General features: G+C 34.2%; 1 protein-coding gene across 7 annotated transcripts in view; it reads left to right on the top strand.

The window, feature by feature from the left end:
* Positions 1–23,171, top strand: part of EVI5 (ecotropic viral integration site 5) — a gene marked incomplete at both ends in the record, with an annotated part of 231,451 nt that overhangs the window by 111,063 nt on the left and 97,217 nt on the right. For 4 of the 7 annotated variants that reach the window (XM_079696536.1, XM_079696535.1, XM_079696540.1 and 1 more), the window contains 4 exons: positions 123–183; positions 9,832–9,885; positions 11,741–11,773; positions 12,332–12,478. In XM_079696536.1, the coding sequence (XP_079552662.1) occupies positions 123–183; positions 9,832–9,885; positions 11,741–11,773; positions 12,332–12,478 (295 nt within the window). The remainder of the gene's footprint in view (positions 1–122; positions 184–9,831; positions 9,886–11,740; positions 11,774–12,331; positions 12,479–23,171) is intronic. The other 3 variants (XM_079696537.1, XM_079696538.1, XM_079696539.1) reach the window with 2 other exon arrangements.

Here is a 23,171-nt window from a genome sequence, read left to right as displayed (position 1 = left end):
TAATTTGGGGGAACATAGCAAAATTGTATTTTGTGTTAATATATAGTTTTAAATTTTTTAATTTCCATAACTAGTTTGGAATGAAAGCATACCTTTAACTTTTTTTTTTCTTTCTTTCTCAGGCTTGAAAAGGAATATACTACAATAAAAACTAAAGAAATGGAAGAACAAGTTGAAATTAAAGTAAGCATCTTAGGACTTTTAAAAGTACTGAACATAAATTCATTAAAGTCAGTTATTTGGCAAGAGATGTTATGTTGATATATTTATTACCTGTTATAAATTTAGCAATGATGTTTGTATTTATTTATTGATAAATTTACCATCCCACTAGATTATAGTTAAAAACAGACATTTCAAAAACTGTGATCTGAAGTGGTTTTTGTTCTAGTGTGAAAGAAAGCAGCTTCCTTTTTCTGGATTTATTTGTGGGTCATCAGGAGAAAATACTTCTTTGGGGAAGATAATTATCATTTCATTTAAGCATGGTTTAAAAAGTTATAGAGAAGATAATCTGTAACATGCTGAGACTAACAGCAGTATAGTATAAAGGAGACCAAATAGAGTAGGTCATTGCATTAGAACTAATTATGGCTGCCTTAGAGATGCAGAAAGCTTTGACTAATTAAATTTTCTCATCGCTAACCAAAGATTATTTTTGAATTACTGTTCAGAGAAACAGGTAGATTTTCAATTTGAAGGACATGTAAATTCCCACGTGTACCTTGAAATTCTTGTTTGTATCCCTGTAGGCCAGAAATTGTTGAGGATCTTTGGCATTGTGTGAGCTGGGTGTTAAGGAAAACTGAACTGGCATTTATGCTGATATTTCAGGATGGGGATAATGAGTAGAAGCATGAGTTAGTGAAGGAACTCAGTGACTGGCTGATCCAATTCCTTACCTTTTATTTTCCCCCCGACTGCCTGAAAAAAAAAAAAAAGAAAAGAAAAAAAGAAACAAAAACAAAACAAATTTATTGGATGACTCCACTTTTTTAAAAAAACTGTATATTTGGATGTGTCTGATTTTTTACTTCAACCTGGCAAGACATTCAATGACCATCTTATTTACAATTCCCTACCCGTGTATTAATTTAGCCTTGCTATAAAATAACACTTCATTACTCACACCCCACATGTCTTTTTACTAGGGAATGGGTTCTGTTAAATTACTACTCTTTCTTACCATAATCCTGCTCAGAAGCCTCCTGGGAGATAGTCTCTTCCCTCATCAACTCTGTCTCCCTTTTATAGATGTTTTATTTCCGTTTCTATCACCTACTCACTATCTGTTGGAAATAGATACACATTTTTCAGAGCGAGAGAGGAGAGAAGGAAAAGATCCCTGTGGATGTTTTTCCCTCTTTTTTTTTTTTGTTTTTTTTGTTCTGGCACCCACCTGCTGCTCTACCATTTGCTTTTCTTTTAGGTTCCATGAGTAAGGGTAATATTAAATCATACGCTCCACTTCAACCTACTGAAAGTAAAAAGTACATCATCCTGATGAGTGGGGAGAGAGTATGGGTTATTGCATACCACGAATATTTGGAACTGCAAATCAAGAATCTGAGGATGGGGAAGCCATCCTGTTCATTTCATCATGCTTGTAATTGCAAAAAATAAAAAAATAAAAATAAATTAACAGTTCTGTGAGCAATCCTTGCTCTTGAAGAAGTTTTTTTAAAATTAAGTCACATGAATGTAGGAATAGCAAAGGCCTTTTCAAAAAGATCTAGCAGACATTAGCCTATATTTGCAGTTTTTTTCAAATTTTGATTTTTGGGGAAAGTTATAGTTCATATACCTCACAAAATACTTTTGAGTATGTCTTAGGCAAAAACAGATGGCACAAAGTTGTTTATAATAGAGAAGAATCTGGGGGGAAAAAGTTTAAAAAGTTAGTGGAGTGCATTAGGTAAATAAATGTGCTGATCTCAGAGATAGTTCCTTTTATAAACTCTTGTTTCCACATAGTTCTTTTTTTACTCTTGTACCATTTTCATTCCTTTCTTCATTCCTCCTGCCCTCTGAAGGGCAAAGCCAAAACAATTTTCGTGTAACTGTACTTTTTTAACTTCATATTTGCATATGTCTGATTTTTAATTTGGACCTGGCAATTCATCTCATTCGCAGCCAGAAGACCACCTTATTTACAATTAATTAGCCATGTATCAGGGAGCCTCTCTCTTTGTTGGGAAATGTTACTTCCTTATTCAACTTCCTTCCCCTCCCCCAAGGGCCCTTTTACAAGGGAATGAATTCTGTTAAACTAGTACTTTCTTGCCTTGGTTCTCCTCAAAAGCCTTCAGGGAGATAATCTTACACTGTTCTTTACACAAATAGTATGATCATAATAATGTGATGTTTTGATATAGAAGTAAAAAATCAGCCTTTGATGCTGTGACATGTGTTTAAGGTTTGACCTTCGGGTCAGTGACCTTTACGCTAAGAATTATACCTGTCAGCTCCCTGATCAAGACGGTGACTTTCAAGTATTTTCCATTCCTTCTCTGAAAGTGTTACAGGAAGATTTTGATAATAACGATTTCATACAGTAGATCTTACATTTTACTGTGCGAAATTTTTTGTTAATAGAAACACCTTTGTCAGTATCTTCTTCCAATCTCTTGATGTTCCACCTGAGGGGGAGGAGGTAAGAAATATTAAAATTCTAGCTTATATTGGGATAAACCACAGATCTTTAAAAAAGAAGAGCCTTTATCCCCTACTCTATTTAAGATAGACATGAATTTATGTTTAAATTTGTGTTTTGGAGTATAGAGATTTAAGCCCTGTGAAGAGGAGTTAGAAATTCTGACTGGTTTTTAGTCAGAATTTGGATATTTTTTTCTTATTTCAGAAATTATGGAATATTCCAGATATGCTGAAAACTAGAGCGTAATATAAAAACATCTGTGTTTTCACTGCCTAACATAAAAAAACATGACAAGTATTATCTAAATCATCCAGGAATTATATTGAACAATCAATATAAAGTACTAGTACTGACACATTTATTCAACACTTAATATATGAAGGATAATTTACATACATTATCTCCTTTTATTCTTCCAGTAACCTTATGAAAGGGTTGTTTATCTTCCTATGAAGAAACTAAGGTTCAGAAAGCTCAAATAATAAGATAGTGGTCATACTGACAGAAAGTGGTAGAAGTCAAGAGTTTGAACTCTGATTTGGGTTAGTCTGAGACCCATACATGTTCTTCAGTGTATACACACTACCACTTTGCAAGAGAGACTTTAATGTATTGTGATATAGGAAGGATTTGGATGCCCATTTTTTGTGGCATTATAAACTTTTCATTAAAAAATGAATAGCTACTTAATAAAATCCAATGGGGATGTAATAGCTTAATTTATTTAAGAAGTCATTCATTTAACAGGTATTTACAGTGCCTGCTACATGCCCAAACACTGTTGTAGGCACTTGATATTTGTTTATAAAACAGACCAATTCCTGCCCTTGTGGTACTTACTCTAGTATGGAAATTAGACAATAAGTAAAATGTACAGTGTTTTAGATGGTGATAAGTGTTAAACAGAGGAAAAAAATATCTTAGGGAAGGGAAAATAAAATAGTGTTCGGATTAAAAGTTTAGAGAAGTTGACCAGGTTACCTTTGAATAAAGACCTGAAGGAAGTGAGGGAGCTAGATATATAAGGAGAGCAGGGTCTGGTCAGGAGCGTGCTGATGAGGAGTAGTGATGGGACAGTGTGAAGATGAGGGAAGTGATAGGAGGTAAGGTGTTGCACATTGCAGATAATGTAGGGAGTTGCTGAACATGTAAAGACTTTAGCTTTTACTCTGGTGAGCCACTGGGGTTTTCAGTAGAGGAGGACAAGATCTGACTTAAGTTTTCAGTGCATCTTCTGGCTGCTGTGTTGAGAGTATATTGCAGGGGGTAAGAGCAGAAGCAGGGATATTAAGTAGAAAGCTGGTGATGTAATGCAGGCAAGGGGTGGTAGTGGCTTGGACTGAGGTGTTAAGAAGTTATTGGATTCTGAATAGGTTTTAAAGGTATAGCTGATTGTGGAGGTGTCAGAGGGACAGAAATCAAGGACTTTGGCCTGAGCAGTTAGAAGAATGCAGTTCCCAGTACCTGCAATGGGAAAGTCTACAGGAAGAATACCAAGAGCCCCAGTTTTAGTTATATTAAGTATGAGATGCCCAGGAGCTGTTCAAGTAGCTCCTCGAAATACAGTAAGTCCCCTGTGTATGAACGAGTTCTGTTCAGAGAGCGCGTTTGTAAGTTCAGTTTGTTTGTAAAGTCCAACGTAGTTAGCCTAGGTACCCAACTAACACAGTCGGCTATATAGTACTTACTGTAATAGGTTTATAATGCTTTTCACACAAATGATACATAAAAAAACAAAAAATAAATAAACATTTTTAATCTTATAGTACTGTACCTTGAAAAGTACAGTAGTACAGTACCACAGCTGTCATACAGGGGCTGGCTTTGAGTGAACAGGCAAGAAGAATTACTGACTGGAGGAGGGAGAGGAGGTGGAAGATGGTAGAGCTGAAGGATTGTCAGCAATAGGAAACAGAGGGCAAGCTGCAGTTTTAAGAACGCACGTTCAAATCTTTGAAAGTTCACAACTTGAAGGTTCATATGTAGGGGACTTTATTTAAAGTTGGAGTTAAGAGAGGACAAGCTGGAAATAAAAATTTGACAGTTATTGACATGATCATATTAAAAGCCATGAGAGTAGATGAGATTACCTGGGGAATGGATGTAGATAAAACAGAAGAGTACAAGAATTAAGCCTGAGAGTAAGCCAACATTTAAAAGTTAGGAAGACCAAGAGCCAATCAGCAAAGTCGGAGAACACCAGGGAAATATAATGTCCTAGAAGCCAAGAGAAAAGAGTGTTTCAGAAAGAGAGGGCCATTTACTGTGTCAAATGCTAAAGAAAGGGGACTTCCCTGGTGGCACAGTGGTTAAGAATCCGCCTGCCAATGCAGGGGACACGGGTTCGAGGCCTGGTCTGGGAAGATCCCATATGCCGTGGAGCAGCTAAGCCCGTGCACCACAACTACTGAGCTGCTCTCTAGGGCCAGTGAGCCACAACTACTGAAACCCGCGTTCCCCAACTACTGAAGCCCACGCACCTAGAGCCCATGCTCCACAACAAGACAAGCCACCACAGTGAGAGGCCTGTGCACCGCAACGCAGAGTAGCCCCAGCTCAAAAAAAGAATCAACACCAAAACAACCACATCTTATGAGCACACTGCAACCAGAGAGAGCCCGCATGCAGCAATGAAGACCCAATGCAGCCAAAAATAAATAAATAAATAAATTTATTTAAAAAAAGAACAAGAGAGAATGTAAAATATATGGGCAAAAATGTAGGTAAGATGTTGGTTGTGGGATGTTGTGAAGTTCTATTGTGATTGCTTCAATTTTTTCACTGAAATCAGAAACAAGATTATCATCTGAGAGTGACAGTAGGGTGGAGGGTTGCTGGTTTGAAGGAAGAGGAGAAAGTATGAAATAGTGATCTAAGAAGGTGGGAGAAGGAATGGACTAAGGAAACACATTACTGCTAGGATGCATTAAGAGTCCAGCTGAATTTAGTGATTGTTAATTGAAATAAACTTTACGGTTTTATTTTTCTTTGGTCATATTTACTGGCTGAGGTGCAGACTCAAGAGTTGTTAGTGTGTTGACCCAGACTAGTGGTTTCCCAGGCAAGTATGCTCACTACTAAAGAAGAGAAGGGAAAGGGGGGATAAAAGCAAGGGAAGGTCTGCAGTGATTGGAAATTAAACTTTGTTTGGGAAGAGAGGATATCAGGCAGTGAGGGACAGTGAAAAGCTGTTGGATCCATGGATTATACCAACAAGAAGGAGGATTATTGAGTTTGGGTTACTTCATAAAATGAGTAAGCTGGAAAGAATAGAGTGGTTTGTTTGAAACTGAGATTCCCCTATTTTGGCATATTTAGGTTGCTTTTCGTTTTTCATCATTAAAAAATAATGCTCATGTTAACATCTTTGTATATAAAGTTTTGTGGTACCTTCTATTTCTATAGTGAGTTGTAAAAAGTAGAATTACTGAATTATAGGATATTAGTATTTTTATGACATTCAATATGTACTAAGTAAATTTCCTAAAGAATATTTCCAGGATATGTTCTTGGCAGTGTTTCCATTTCACTAATACCTTGCATACATTAGGTACTTCATACTTGCCCTCACTCTTAGTCTCATTTTCTTTTCTAATTTGGTAGGTCAAAAAAGTCTCTCTTTTTAAATGTATGTATCTGTTGCTCTTTCTCTTTGTGGTTTTCACTTTAAAGTTTAGAAAACACCTTTTTAATTAATTCTAGGAAATGTGATTAAAAGTAAGGATACTCAAAAATTAATGAGAAATCAGTCAAGTGATAGATTTTAGTCATTAACTTTCCTATATAGCAGCAATAAACATTTCAAAAGTATCTTGGAAAAAAGAAATTCCATTTGAAATAAAGATAAAAGCATATTTGGGACTTACCTGGTGGCACAGTGGTTAAGAATCCGCCTGCAAATGCAGGGGACACGGGTTCAAGCCCTGGTCCAGGAAAATCCCACATGCCACAGAGCAACGAAGCCCATGTAGCACAACTACTGAGCCTGCTCTCTAGAGCCTGCGAGCCACAACTACTGAGCCTGCGTTCTAGAGCCTGCGAGCCACAACTACTGAGCCCGCGTGCCTAGAGCCCATGCTCCACAGCAAGAGAAGCCACCCCAGTGAGAAGCCCGCGCACCGCAGTGAAGAGTAGCCCCTACTCGCCACAACTAGAGAGAAAAGCCCTCGTGCAGCAATGAAGACCCAATGCAGCCAAAATTTAATTAGTTAATGAACTAATTTTTAAAAAAAGCATATTTAAAAATAGCCTAAATGAAAAATAGCATAAAGCCTAACAAACACCAAAAAAACTTTGCAAAGGGTGTTTTTAAAGGATGAATAAAGGGGAGAGACAAAAATAACTATGTGTTGTATAAAAACAATCTCAAGAATAATTATTTTAAAAAATAGACAAAAGTAATAAATTATATTCATGCCCTAACTTTAAAAATATTATAACAATGCTTACCATTAACCAAGTATTTGGTATATATTAGGCAGTATGCTATCTTGTTGAATTCTTGCAGCATCATTGTAGGTTTTATTAGTGTAATTTTCTAGTTGAGGAAATGGAGATTCCAGGGCACTGAATGATATCCACAGGTGTTAAATATAGAGTGAGGATTTGAACCTAAACCTACCTCATTTCAAAACCTAGTCTCTAAACTACTAGTCTACTAGTAGTTAAGGTTTGCGGAGGATAAAAAACACAATATAAGAAGGGGGGAAATTACCTATACCAGATGTTAAAAGAGATTACAAAGCTCTAATTACCAAAATACTGTGAAGGTAACCCTGAAACAGTCTTTAATAACTGATAAAGTCTATTATATTTTTCAACTCATAATGAAGTGGGTATCACACAAATGAGGAATTGATGATTTATTTAAAAAGTGGTATTAAGACATTTGTGTAGGTGTTTGGGGGGAAAATGAATTCAGGTTTTTATAGCAAAATTTCAGAAGATTTAAAGGGGGTGGAGAGGGAAATCCAAGTGAATGTTTTTAGTTTTAAATTTTAAGCATTATTTCTATTGAAATATTAACTTTATTCACTCAATTGTCTGGTTGAACTTAACTTCCTAAGTCTTTTAGAAAAACAAAATGCTACTTTTTTTTCATGAAGTATGTTGAGAAGATTTTGAGAATCACATTTATTTCTTTGGCTTTCCAGACTTTAAGAGCATTTAATAATTGCTTATTTGTATAGACCATTATGCTGTACATAATGTGAGTAGCCAAGAAATGAGAAATATTTTCTTTTTCTCAAACTATTTTGTAGCTTGAGATCACACATAAAGTACTACCTATTTCAAATCATCCAAATATATTCTAGTGAATAGAGCAAAAATATTTAATTCACAAACTGTCTTTGTAATAAATGAGATTTATTTGTTCCAGTTTGTGGTCCACTTAATAAGACAACAATAATTCATAGTCTTTTATTTGCTTTGTTCTGAGATTTTATATGTTATATAAACTATATTTTAGTCTTTACTGGCAAAATAATAGATTGAATTAATAGAAGAATTTTCTGAGGAAGACATTTTCAGCAGGAATTTAGAGGAAGGCAGGGTTGGAAGAAGGCTGGATTGCACGCTAGAGCAAGTTGGTACAAAAAGGTAAGAGGGAGTTTGAAATTATAATGATGGCAAAATGAAGGGATAACTTATATTGGTGAACTATACAAAAAGGAGATGATTTTTTAATGTAGAGTGTTTTGTTTTTTTCATATTATTTTCCATTATGTTGTCACAGGATATAACTATAGTTCCCTGTGCTATACAGTAGGACCTTTTTGTTTATCCATCCTATATATAGTAGTTTGCATCTGCTATTCCCAAACTCCCAATCCGGCCCTTCCCCAACCTCACTTTCCCCCTTGGCAACTACAAGTCTGTTCTCTATGTCTGTGAGTCTGTTTCTGTTTCATAGATACGTTCATTTGTGTCATATTTTAGATTCCACATATAAGTAATATGGTATTTGTCTTTCCCTTTCCGACTTTGCTTAGTATGATAATCTCTAGGTCCATCTGTGTTGCTGCAGATGGCATTATTTCATTCTCTTTTTATGACTGAGTAGTATTCCATTGTGTGTGTGTGTGTGTGTTTGTGTGTGTGTGTGTGTGACATCTTCTTTATCCATTCATCTATCGATGGACATCTAGGTTGTTTCCATGTCTTGGCTATTGTAAATAGTGCTGCTATGAACACAGGGGCGTGTGTATCTTTTCAAATCATAGTTTTGTCTTGATATATGCCCAGGAGTGGGATCGCTAGATCATATGGCAACTCAATTTTTAGTTTTTTTGAGAACCTCCATACTGTTTTCCGTAGTGGCTGCACCAGTTTATAGTGTAGGGTGTTTTAGATTTAATACTTAATAGCAGTAATTTGACAGGGTTTTTGGAGTTGGGCATTGAGCAATTAGGTGAAGTGTTTGGTTTTTTTTTAAATCTGGTTTTACTCTTTTAACTACAAGAAAATGCTAGTGATTTTCTTAAATTGAAAACAACTCATGATAATTCATTCGATGAAAATAACTCATTCATATTTTCAGAATGGAACTTTGCAACTTGGCATATATAACACATTATAAATGGAGGCTGATCTAGTTCTAAACTGACAATTTGATATTTATCCTATGAACATGCATTTTTCAGATTTCTTGTTTATTTGATAGACATTTGAATATTATTTGTGTAGTCTTTGTAGGAGATAAATGAGTTAGAATCTTTTCTATCTAATAGGGATATTAAGACATATAAGAAAATACTGGGAATTCCCTGGCGGTCCAGTGGTTAGGACTCTGTGCTTTCACTGCCGAGGGCTCGGGTTCAATCCCTGGTCGGGGAACTAAGATCCTGCAAGTGGTGAGGTGCAGCCAGGAAAAAAAGAAAAAGAAAATACTGATTATGAGTCATTATGCTAGGTACAGAAAAGAAGGGGGTTATTTTGTATGTATTCTAGCTTATATTTAAAATTCAGTCACAGCTGGAATGATGAATGTGGTCATTTCCTTTGCCATGCATTTCTTACTCTGACCCTTTAAGAATTTCACAGATGATAATGTAGCCATTTCTTGGACTCTTTCCTATTTATAAAAGGTGGTACATTTTATCGACTATGATTTAGGTATCATTTTTCCTTCTCAGGAATGTTTGCAAGCAAACCTTTGTTTTCTTTTTCTGCAGAGGTTACGCACAGAAAATAGACTACTAAAACAGCACATTGAAACATTAGAAAAAGTAAGTAAATTGCTACTTATGTAAACGTCCGTTGAATGCACAATAATTTTTCTATTTTAAATAAAGGCTCATGAAATCTGGCACGTCTCTGAAGTTGTGGTATTGACTGCTTAGCTTGCATAGCTTACTACTTAACTAAATAACTTGTCAATAAAAATTGATCATTACTAGTCCTTGAACTCTTAAGGTTAAAGTTTCAAACTGAGGTTATTATTAGAGTAACATATTGATGTCATTTGTTTTTGTTACATAATCTCTGAAAAGTATGTTCTTTAGGGGTAACCTAATTGAGAATCCATTCTGTGTAGTATTTTAAAGATGAATTTCAAATGTTGCCCTGTCGTGCCATATATTAAATGTGGCAGTGATTTCTTTAAGGCCTAGGATTGCTTTAAGTTTAGTCAAAATGACTGACTGATTTCTTATATAAAAATTCACCATGATGTTAATTTTCAACACAGGAATTGTGACTAAACTTTTGGTTCTTAGAATTATTTTGATACCGCTTGTTACCTCTTCCTCTCTGTTTCATGTAAAATAACTGGGTAAATGTGTCAGTCTTGCATTATTTTTCTTATTGTGCTTTTGATGTAATGTCTTTCGTAGTCTTGTTCCTGATGCTATAAGAATGTATTAAGTAATAAAAGTATAGCCTAAGAGTTTTGGTTTACTAAAGGAAAAACATCTGAATTCACAAACTCTTTTGGGTTTTTTTGTTTTTGTTTTTGTTTTCTTTTTACCAAAGATGAAAATTAGTAGTTTAAAAAATAGTCCTCATGATATTGCCAAGTATCTTAAAATCTTCTGTGAAAGTCTACAGGTCAATATTTAGGAATGAAATGAATGAAGATATAGATTATTTGCATGTTTTTCTTTTGTTTGAAAGTATTGATGGTTTCATATTAAATAGCATGGCAGAAGGACAGGATCTTTGTTACATGTATATTTTTGTTATATAATAATTGCAGGTACATTATATTAAGGATATATTTCTTTCATCTTATTAGTTGGTTTGAAGATAATTCTGCTTTTTTGGTGACTGCAAAAAGGTTGAGCTTAATTGTTTTTAAGTCATTTTGATTTTATCAATATATATTTTTTCCACTAAACAGTTTATAGTAAAATGTACATCTTCGTAGGTGGTCTTTTATCTTTGGAGTAAGACATTTTCACAGAGAAATCATTTTTATTTCATTGAACCTTAAGAATAATAAAGATGCTGTCTGAAAGAGTTAAGTTTGGATTTTGCTTCTAGAAAATTAAGTACCTTTTTACTGGCTTAGATGGCCTAGGTGTGTTCTTTAGCACTTAGAATTCTGTAAATACTTAGATACCAATTAAAGTCTGTAACTGAAATGTTTACTTACTCAGTTATTGCTAGAGTTTATTATGGTTGAGCTCATTAATTTCATTTGTCATATTTTCCTTGCTTTGCTTCTTTGGAAATTGCTGTTGCACAAATTGCTGTCACACTTCATAAGTGGAATTGCTTACTCAAATTCCTTCTCCCTTTCATATAAATGATTTGACAATATGGCTGACACTAAAAGTACTTAAAGTATGCTTTAAAAAGAAGATATTAGCTTGTCCCAAATAATGAAAACCCTCTTGGAATTTGTGTTTGATCTCTTCTAGAAGCACATGATTTTCTGCAGTTTATCCTTATTTTGATATATTCTTTTTTAAGAATAGAAACACATGCAATAAAAAATAGTTTTAAAATCTAAATGTCCATCTTAATTACAATGAAACGTAGGTGGAATTTGGGTATGTGTTGTTTCTTCTTACTCCTAATTTTATCACCTTTATTTTGTTTCTTTCTCTTATATTTCTATCTGAATTTTTCCTTTTGTAGGAAAGTGCTTCCTTGGCAGATAGATTGATACAGGTATAGTTTTTTTTTTTTTTAAGCATTTTCTCTAACATCTAAGGAAAGTCCTAAACCTAGAAATTCATATTTTAATGCATGCAATTTTACATGCATTTTTCTAGAAATAATTTTTGGGGTGGTATCTATGGGTGTAAACTTAATTTTTGATAATAGTGTGTTATCTTTATTAAAATAAACCCATCTTTTGCACGTTTTAGAGCTAACCTTATTTTAAAGTTTATTCCAAAATGTCAATCAGTGGATTCTGCGAAATTAACCACTATTCATTGAAAACATTAGTCCTGCATGTACAATAATATTGCATGAATTGAATTTTTATTGACTGAAAGAAGAATTGTTCTTACGATTATCAGATGAATTTTTCATTTAGTTTCCCAAAATTTGCTGGAGCGATAATGAGCTGCTGGCTAATAATTACTCAGGCTGTTCTGTTCTCTGAGGTGATCTTTTTTTTTTTTTTTTTAACATGTCAAAGTAAGTAACTAAACCTCACAAAGGCAGTCTTTCTTGAATCTATCCTAAATTGCTTTACACACACAAAAATTATGTCCTAAGGGACAAGTGACAAGAGCCCAGGAGGCTGAGGAAAACTACCTCATAAAACGGGAGTTGGCCAACATCAAACAGCAGAGTGATGAGGCCAGTGCTAAACTGGAGCAAGCTGAAAATACCATCAGGAAGCTCCAGCACCAACAGCAATGGGTAAGGAGTCTGGTAGTGGTTTTTCTCACCTTTCTCATCCCCTTCCTTTAAACTTTTTTTTTTTTTAAGCACAACTTCTGTGCTCTTGTTTTAAACAATTTTGTTTTCTACTTTAATTGAATTCTTAAGTTAATCAATTTTAAGTTCTGTAATATTTAGAGGTCTTATTGTGGCCTAAAGACTCCTTGTTCTAACTTTTTTTTTTCTGTCTACACAGTTTTGTTAGAATTAGGTAATGTTTTCTTTCCTTACATTATATTTTAAGTCACAGCAAATAAGTGATGTATGTCAGACCTGCTTTTTAGGTTTTAGAAATCTGTTTATTTATAAAAGGTATTTTTCCATGGGTAATTATTAAATCTTCTGATAGTTTTGTTAATTGTGTACACGAGATACTACCCAACATGTAGAAAATATGTAACTATCTCATTTAAATCTTTGATAATATGGTGATTTATATCTTGTGAAATACTATAGTCTTCTTACATCAAGACATTAAATTATGGATTCAGTTATATGCTTACATTTTTTTCAAGAAGAGAGAAGTGAAAATAAAAAAACTGTACTTTTAAAATATTATGTTAACTAACTTAGAGTACTAAACAGCTTCTGATTGTACAGCTATCCTCAGGTACCTTTTGTAACTTAGATATTATTTTCCATTGACAAATTCAGACAAGTGTGATATTAATAAAGAATATGAGAGTTAAAAAGAAAAACCAGCTGTTTATCTTTGAAAAGATATTATTTCTTGTTTCAGTTTTCTGTTTTCAAGTAGGAGTTGGATTGTAACAGGAATAGATGGAAAGAGTTGTGGTAAACCTAGAATTCTATATAGGTCTGAAAGGCAAATAGAATGACTTCAAGGTTGGATGTTATTTTTATTCAGAAAAACTAAGAAACATTATCATCTGAGTATGAAAAGCAGAAAACTAAAAGCAAAAAAGAAATTGGTAATTGAGAAAAACATAACATGAAATTTTTCCTATTAATGTTAATTGAATATGGTTACAAAAAATGAATAGCAGAGTGGTAAGAGAATACATTCATCCCTTGTTATCTGTGGGGGACTGGTTCCAGGACCCCTGAGGATACCAAAATTCTTGTATACTCAAGTCCCTTTTGTAAAATGGCATAGTATTTGCATTTAATCTGCATATATCCTCCCATATACTTTATTTTTTTTATTTTTTTGCACTTAGTAAATATGTTTTTATAATGAAAATTCTTGAAGTATAGCTTTGAACATATATACAAGAGTAGCACAACATAAAACAAATTGAGATTGTGTATTTTTTCCCTTTAAATCTTGGAATTGCTGTTTTGGTATATGAATATCTCATTATAAACATTTATATTGTATGTTAAATATTTAAAAATTCATATTCACACACAGTGTTGCTGTAGTCTCTATTACGTTAGTGCTTCATGCTGCCTCCCATATACTTTAAGTCATCTATAGGTTACTTATAATATCTAATACTGTGTAAGTGGTATGTAAATAGTTGTCTGTGTATGGCAAATTCAAATTTTGCTTTTTGGAACTTTCTGGATTTTTTTTTCCTGAATATTTTCAATCCACGGTTGGTTGAATCTGCAAATGCAGAAGCTGTGACTGTGGAGGGCTGACTGTACTAAAAAGATGGGAACTCAGGTGTTTCATTTTGCCTTTGTATGAAATGTCAATAATATCAAAGCATAAAAATAGGAAAAGCAGAATTGGAGGGTCATGTTGAGAATTAAGTTGAACTGAGTTATCAGTGTAATGTGATTTTGTTATTGGAAAAGATAAGTATTATATTTACATTTAGTATAAGCTACAGTCTTTAATACATTAGAGTCATAAATTATTAGTTTTTTTGCACAGTTTTTCATATAGTAAGACCTGTGTATAGATGTGTATCAAAGATAAAAAATGTTGGTTTATAATGAAAAAGCTAAGTGGGCAAGCAAAAACAGCCAGAATGAACTGAAGCTTTTGAAAATAGTTAAGTCTAACAAAAAGAATCTTTGTACTCTAATTCAAAGGACAAGATAGACCCATATTGTAGGGCTGCGATACAACAAGTAGAAATCAAATCTCTACTTCGATTTTGCTTCCATTTTTTTTTCTCGCTAAGCAGACATTCTCCTAAACTGAAATAAACTGTAAAGCAGACATATAAAGCAGCAATGCACAAAAATAGGTGAAGTAACAGAGTCTTCGTTAAATTTCCAGTTTCAAAGTAAAGTGATATTAGATATTAAAGTAACTTGCAAGATTTTTTTAAAAGGATTTTAGAAAATAAGAGATGCTAAAGGCTTTGAGGTTGGCAACTGCAGTTAGGTAATAGTGGTTAGATATCTCAGAAGAGGATCAGTGACCTTGCTGATGCTTCATTAAAAATTCCTGGAACATCTGGCTTGTGAACAATTAGAAAAATAACTTTTACTTGCTAAAAGCTAATTTACTATGCATAAGTCATAACAAACTAACTTTGTTACTATAACAAACAAAAATTTTTACAAGTTGGTAGCGTCTCTCATGATATCATTCTTGACAAGGTAGAGAAATACAGATGAAAATAGTAAACTTAAGTGGCTTTATAGGTGACTAACTATATCAAAATGGCTGTTCATGTTGAAGTAAAGAGGTGTCAGAGGTCTTTGTCTCCTACATGAAGTATTTCAGGAATGAGGTAATATTTTTTATATATATAAATTTGTTTATTTATTTATTTTATTTTTTTTGGCTGCATTGGGTCTTCGTTGCTGTGCGTGGGCTTTTTCTAGTTGCGGTGAGCAGGGGCTACTCTTCCTTGTGGTGCGTGGGCTTCTCATTGCAGTGTCTTCTCTTGTTGCGGAGCACAGGTTCTAGGCGCGCGGGCTTCAGTAGTTGTGGCTCGTGGGCTGTAGAGCATAGGCTCAGTAGTTGTGGTGCACGGGCTTAGTTGTTCTGTGGCATGTGGGATCTTCCCGGACCAGGGCTTGAACCCTTGTCCCCTGCATTGGCAGGCGGATTCTTAACCACTCTGCCACCAGGGAATCCCCTAAGAATGTAGGTAATAGGTTAATGGTGAGTCAAGATTTCAAAATATTTAAACAGTCTATTCAGAATAAGAAACTAAATAAAAGATTATTTCATAGAAGTAAATCTATAGCCTTGCCTCGAAATGTAAAACTTAAAGATATATCTTAGTGATGCTTTATGTAACAAAATTGAGAAATTGACAGCGAATCAGGAATTACTAATAATATAATGAGACTCCCTGCATTCCTTATCCCAAGTATAGTCTTCTAGAAGTATAATAATCCAGTTCAGTTCTAAGTAGCTTGTAGAAAATTTGTAGTGTTGTATCTGGTTTGAATACCAAAACTCATATGAAATGTTTACAGACTGTGTTATGGCAAGTATAGGAAGATGTGGAATCCCTGGATATTTTTAGACTCTACTAAAGAAGATTTTATAAGAACATCACAGGTATGGTCATTTTAAAGTATTTGAGAGGTGATCTTATGGAAAAGTGGTTAGTCTCTTTTGATATTGCTTCAGAGGGCAGAATGTGTTTAAGATCCAAAGATACAAAATCTTACTAATCGGAATTTTGACAAATGGAGTAATTTCTTCGCAAAGTAGTGAGCATACTACTGCTAGAAAGTGACCATCTGTTGCTAATTGTCTTGATTACAGCCTTCCAATATAACAACATGAAGTCTTCAGAATTCTCTAAGGGTTTCAAGTCTATTCCAGCAGGAGGTATTGAATTACCAGTATAATCAACCACCACCACCACCCTCTACTGCCAGTAGTGTCATTTTATATGCTATAAATAGCTTTGGATTTCATATACAGAACTGAATTCTAATCCTGTTTTGCTAACTTTGTGACCTTGGATACTCAAGGATTGGGTTTCTTTTTTTCTCTAAAATGATTACATAAGGCTAGATTACCTCAAGTCTTTCTTTTTGATTTTTTAAATGAACTTTATTAAGGTATAAATTACATATAATAGAATTCATCAAATTAAAATTAAAATGTATGGTTTGATATGTTTTGATATTAGTTGTATAACCATCACTATCACAATCAAAATTTAGAGTATTTCCATCACCCCCCATGATTTCTCTCATGTCCCTTTGCAGTTCACCTCTCTATCCCAGCAGCCTCTCTGCTTTCTGTCACTGTAGTTTTGCCTTTTCTAGAATTTCATGTAAATGGAATTGTAAGGTATGAGGCTTTTGTGTCTGGCTTCCTTCACTTAACATATTCACTCAATTTTTTTCTTCTTGGCAATTTTTTTTCTTTACTGTGGTAAAATAGACACAATATAAAATTTACCATTTAAGTTCACAGTTCAGTGGCACTAAGTACATTTATAATTTTTTGCAACAATAACCACTATATTTCTAGAACTTTGTCATCATCTCAAACAGAAGCTTTGTATCCATTAAAAAAAAATAACTCTCCTTCCCCCCCTCCTCCACCTTTTTGCCCCTGGTAACCTCCGTTCTACTTTGTGTCTCTATGAATTTTCCTCTTCCAGGTAACTCATATAAGTAGAATCATACAATATTTGTCCTTTTGTGTCTGACTTATTTCGCTTAGCATAATGCTTTCAAGGCTCATCCTTGTTGTAGCATTGCATTAATATCAGAATTTCCTTAGTTTTTATTGTGGCTGAATAATATTCCATTGTATGTGTATATATTTTGTTTATCCACTCATCTGTTTATGCTCATTTTGGTTGTTTCTACCTTTTGGCTGTCATGAATAATACTGCTGTGATCATTAACATACAAATACCTGTTTGAGTCCCTTCTTTTGAGTATATACCTGGAAGCAGAGTTGCTGGATCAAATGGTAATTTCATGTTTAACTTTTTGGAGACTCAGCAGACTATTTTCCGCAGCTGCTGCACCATTTTACATTCCCACCAGTGTACAGGGTTCCAATTAATTTCTCCACATCCTCAACAACTCTTGTTCTTTTCTTTTCTTTTTTCTTTACTGTGTTTTTATTAAAAGCCATCCTAGTAGCTAGTAGTAGGTGTGAAGTGGTATAAAGAAATTTAAGTAAATGGAAAGATCCCATGTTCATGTATTGGAAGACTTCATATTGTTACGATGTCAACACTACCTAATATGATGTATAGATTTAATCCTATCAACCCTGTCAGTCTTTTACAGAAATGGGAAAGCTGATCCTGAAATTCATATGGGATTACAAGGAGCCCTAAATAGTGAAAACAATCTTGAAAAAGAACAGAGTTGGAGGACTCAACATTTCCCAATTTGAAAGCTGACTACAAAGATAGAATAATCAAAACAGTGTGGCACTGGCAACAGGACAGACATGTAGATCAATGAAATAGAAATTGAGAGTTCAGAAATAAATCCATACATTTATGGCCACCTGATTTTCAGCAAGGGTACCAAGACCATTTGATAAGGAAGAATAGTCTCTTCAACAAATGGTTCTTGAAAAACAGGACATCACCATGTGAAAAAATGAGCTTTGACTCCTACCACACACCACATAAAAAATTACTCAAAATAGATCAGTGATCCTTATGGTTTTAGAACACGTAAGGATACATCTTCATGAGCTCAGGTTTTTGGCAGTGAATTCTTAGATATGGATTCTTTGACACCAAAAGGATGAGCAACAGCAACAACAACAACCGAGAAATAGATAAATTGGTCTTCAAAATTAAACCTTTTGGGCATCAAAGGACATTATCCAGAAAATGAAAGGGCAACCTGCAGAGTGGTAGAAAATATTTGAAACTCACATATTTAAGTGTTTAGCATCCAGAATATATAAATAACCCTTTCAACAAAAAGGCAAACAACTCAATTTAAAAATGAACAGAGAATTGCAGTATTACTTACCATAACCAAGACATGGAAACAGCCTAAGTATCCACCAGTGGATGAATGATTAAAGAAAATGATACACATAAATACACACACACATAGTGCACATGCTAGAATATTATTCAGCCAATAAAAAGAATGAAATCTTGCCATTTGCAACAACATGGATGGACCTTGAGGGCATTATGCTGGGCAAAATGAAATAAGTCAGATAGAGAAGGCACATATCACATGACCCACTTATATGTGAACCTAAAAACAAACAACAGACCCCACCGAGCTCATAGATACAGAGAACAGATTGGTGGTTGCAAAAGATGGGAGGGTGAGTGAAATGTGGTTAAGGGGGTCAAGAGGTAGAAATTTCCAGTTATAAATAAGTCATGGGGATGTAATGTACAGCATGGTGACTATAGTTAACAATAGGCAACTGTATTGCCTGTTTGAAAGTTGCTAAAGAGTAGATACTGCAAGTTCTCATCTCGAGAAAAAAGACTGTAACTACCTATGGTGATGGATGTTAACTAGACATTGTGGTGAACATTTCATGATATATGCAAATACTGAATCATGATTCTGTACACCTAAAACTAATATAATGTTATATATCAATTGTACTTCAATAAAACATGTTTTTTTAAGTAAGCAGAAGACTCAAATAGACCTTTCTCCAAAGAAATATACAAATGGCAACAAACATATGAAAAGTTGCTCAACATCATTAGGCTTTAGGGAAATGCAGATCAAAACCACTATGAGGTTTCCACACTTAACTAGGATATCTATAATAAGTAAAAAAGAAAAGGAGTGTTGGCAAGGAGATGGAGAAATTGGAACCCTTGTATATTGCTGGTAGAAATATAAAATGGTCAGCTACTGTGGAAAACACTTTGGTGGTTCCTCAAATGTTTAAACATAGGATTATCATATGACCCACAATTCAATTCCTAGATGTACGCCCAAAAGAATGGAAAACTGATGTTCAGACAAGTATGTGTACACATGTTTGTAGCAACATCATTCACAAAAGAGTGGACATAGCCCCAAAGTTCATCAACAGAAGAATAGATAGGCAAATTGTGGTATATACATACAATGAAATATTCAGCCATAAGAAGGAATGAAGTACTGATGCATGCTATGAATAATATGGATGAATCTCCAAAACATTAAGCTAGGTGAAAGAAGCCAGACACAAAAGATCACATATTGTATGATTCCATTTGTATGAAATATCCAGAATAGATAAATCCATAGAAACAGAACAGAGATTGGTGGTTGCCAGAAGGTTGAGTGGGAAAAGGGTGAGAAACTGCTTAAGAGGTTTTACTGTGGACTGATGGAAGTGTTTTAGAGCTAGATAAAAATTTGTGGTTGTACAACATTCTGACTATCCTAAATGCCACTGAATTGTTCATTTAAAAGTGTTATTTGAATTGTGCCTAATTGTCTAAAGAAGAAGCCTACAGAACTGAAGAGTATACGGCTCAAGGAAATGATGCATTTAGTTTGAGTAATTGTGGTAGAAGGTGGAAATAAGGGAGAACATATAACATCCCAGTGCTGAAACCCATTGGTTGAGGTCAGGGTAGGACCAGAAGCAAGTGAGCTAGCTTGTATGAAGAGTCTGAGAGGACTGGGAGAGCCCTCAGGGCTGGAGTTGGGCATGTCTTAATCAGCATTGTGGTTGCACTGAGACTAAAAGGAGAATGCAATGTGGAGTAGTGCAGAGCAGGTCAAGGTTGGCAACTACAGAAGTGACTTACGATAGGTTGTCAGATGAATGCCTTATAGGAACTGTAGCCCAAAGGCAAGGGAGTTTAAGACATAAAAGAGACAAGAATTTGGATTATCAGGAGTTTAGTGGGCTAATGAGAGAGCAGCTTGGGCAAGTGTTGAACATGGAGGCTATTATCCATAGCTGTGATTTACGTGATTTGGGAAGATGTGGTGTTTGGATAGGCCATCTCCGTTAATGTGCCAGAGTAGAGCAGACATGTTTTTACATTTATTTATTTATTTTTTTATGTTCTTCTACTTAGGAATAAGGTTGTTCCCAGAATCTGAGTGAATCTGAGATGGTCTCACTTAAAAGGGCTGGAAGTGACAGAGGCCAAGTAGGCTATTATATGAATATTGGAAATGTGGATAGTATGATAGCTAATGAGGGTGACACTCCTACAGTGAAAAGGATCAAGGTGGTCTTCAATATACTAAATTACAACTAGAAAAAAATGTAAAAAGATAAATAAGAAATACCATGCGAACACTAAGCAAAAGAAAGCTGGAGTGACTGTATTAATATCAAATAAAGTAGACTTCAGACTTCTTGGAATAAAGAGGTACATTTCATGTTGGTAATATGGTCAGTTCCATAAGAAGACATAACAATCTTAGGATTGTTATGTATTTAGAAATATATGTCTCCTAATATGTGTATGCTCCTAATGATAGGGGAGCATGAAGCTGAACTGATAGAACTGAAAAGTGACGTGGACAAATCCACAGGTACAGTTGGAGTCTTAAATACCCCAGTCTCAGTAATTGGTGAAACAAGTAGGTGGAAAATCATTATGGAATGGATATCAAAGACCAACCAACTTGACCCAGTTGGCATTTATGGAACACTTCACCTAATAACAGCAGAATACGTGTTATTTTTAAGTACACATGGAACATTTACAAAGATAGAACATATTCTGGACCATAAGATAAATTTTGACAAATTTAAAGTAACTGAAATCATATGAAGTATCTTCTTTGACTCTAACAACATTCAGTTATCTGGAAAATCCCTAAAATATTTGGAAATTAAACAACACATTTTTACCCCTGTGTCAAAGAGAACATCTCAAGGGAAATTAGAATGTGTTTTGAATTAAATGAAAATGAAGACACATTATCAAAATTTGTGAGATCTACCTAAAGCAGTGCTTAGTGGAAATATTATAGCATTGAATGCTTATATTAGGAAAGGAAATAAGTCTCAAACCAGCAATCTAAGCTTCTACCTTAAGAAACTAGACATGTAAGAGGAAATTCAATCTAAAGCAAGTAGAAGGAACAAGTAATAGAGTAGAAATTAATGAAATTGAAAACAGTATAAAGCAAAAATAGAGAAAATCTGTGAAATCAAATGCTGGTTCTTATAAATCATCAATAAAGTTGATAAAACTCTGTCTAGACTGACTAAAGATAGAAAAAACAAAAGCCAGTTTAGGGATGACATTGACTTTTTACAGATGTAACCAAGTTGTCTTGTCTCATATCCTGGATTTGTCTGATTCCTTTCTCATAGGGTCACATTTCCTGTAAACTAGATTCAGTTAAACATTTTTAACATTTAGATTATAGATGATGTTGTGAACTTTGCTTTAAATCAGGAATCACATAATGTAAGTTCCCACTATTAGTGATGCTGCTGAGTTTGATCACCATGCTAAGTTTGGTTACCACACAGCCTTTCCCTTGTAAAGGTATGGTTTCTTCTTTGCAACAATTAAGTAATACATTGGGAAATACTTCTGTACCAAATAAATATCTTGCCCTCTATTCACCTTTTACCTAAGGGTTTTAGCATCCTCTGATTGGGTTTCCCAAATTGTGATTTTCATATTTTCTCATTTTTTTCTACACTGTTAGCTAATGTTCCTCTGTAAAAGAGACTTTTCTCTTTTTCCCCTTCAATCTCTCTCTCTTACTCACTATGAATACTTTTCTATCACTCCAGACTCATGGGCTTTTGTTTGTTTTGATGTTTCATATCATATTTAATGATTTTAATGCTATTGGTACAATGATATATATTAAACTTCTGAGCAGCAGTTTTTAAAAGGTAAATTTTATTTTTAATAAATTTTGAGTATTGATATGCTTTAAAAAGCATTTGTGCAGTACTCAATTATTGAGTAATTGTCTTTAACAGATCATTGATTGCATTTTATGCTGGCTTTTGATACTTTGAACCTGATATTGTTGGTTTTCAAAAATGATCGTGTTAATTATTTTTTTAAATTGAGGTGCAGTTGATTTACAATATTAGTTTCAGGTGTACAGCATATATATTCAGAGATTACACTCCATTTAAAGTTATTACAAAGTAATGGCTATATTTCCCTGTGCTATATAATATGTTGTGTTAATTTATTATTTAGTATTTAGTACACTAAATAAAATTTAATATTTACTTACATTTAGTACTTTTAAATTAAATAATAAATATTAAACTAAGCATAAGATAAACCAAGCATTGAGATTAAATTATCCCTTTAAGTATTTGTTATACATGTTGCATGTCAGTTTTTCTAGGAAACCCATAGAAGTAGAAATGATCCAATGATATTTCATACAGTTGCATGTCTGACTTTGTCCTTTTTGAGTGTGATGGGGCACAGATGTGTTTATATTGGATGATTTTTCCTGATGAGACCAACTGTCTGAGTCTTGCTTGATCTATTTATAAACTTTTTGCCCTACACATGACTGCTTATCATTCAGGTGTCCTGAATAAGTAATTGTTGTCCAGCAGTTTGTTGGCTAGGATCAGCATATACAAGAAGGATTGTAACACTTAAAGCTGCTGAGTGCTGAAATGACTGCCTTTTGAGGTTGTTGGGACCTTTGTACCAGGAAGTACTTAACAGGAGGCTAGGCCAGATTTCTTTCGATCTTCCTTCCTCTTCCTATAATTCTAGAAGAAAATATGAAATAATTATGTGATACTTTTAAGAACCAAGGATTTGATATGAGGAATAGAAACTAATCTTACTTAGATTAAACACATGAATAAACATTAATAAACTAAAAACTATCCATTAGTGCAAGTTGTGAAATCGTC

Source organism: Hyperoodon ampullatus (genome assembly GCF_949752795.1).
Source record: "Hyperoodon ampullatus genome assembly, chromosome: 2".
Classification (NCBI taxonomy): domain Eukaryota; kingdom Metazoa; phylum Chordata; class Mammalia; order Artiodactyla; family Ziphiidae; genus Hyperoodon; species Hyperoodon ampullatus.
The sequence above is the reverse complement of the archived record's forward strand: the minus strand, read 5'-3'. Positions and strand labels throughout refer to the sequence as shown.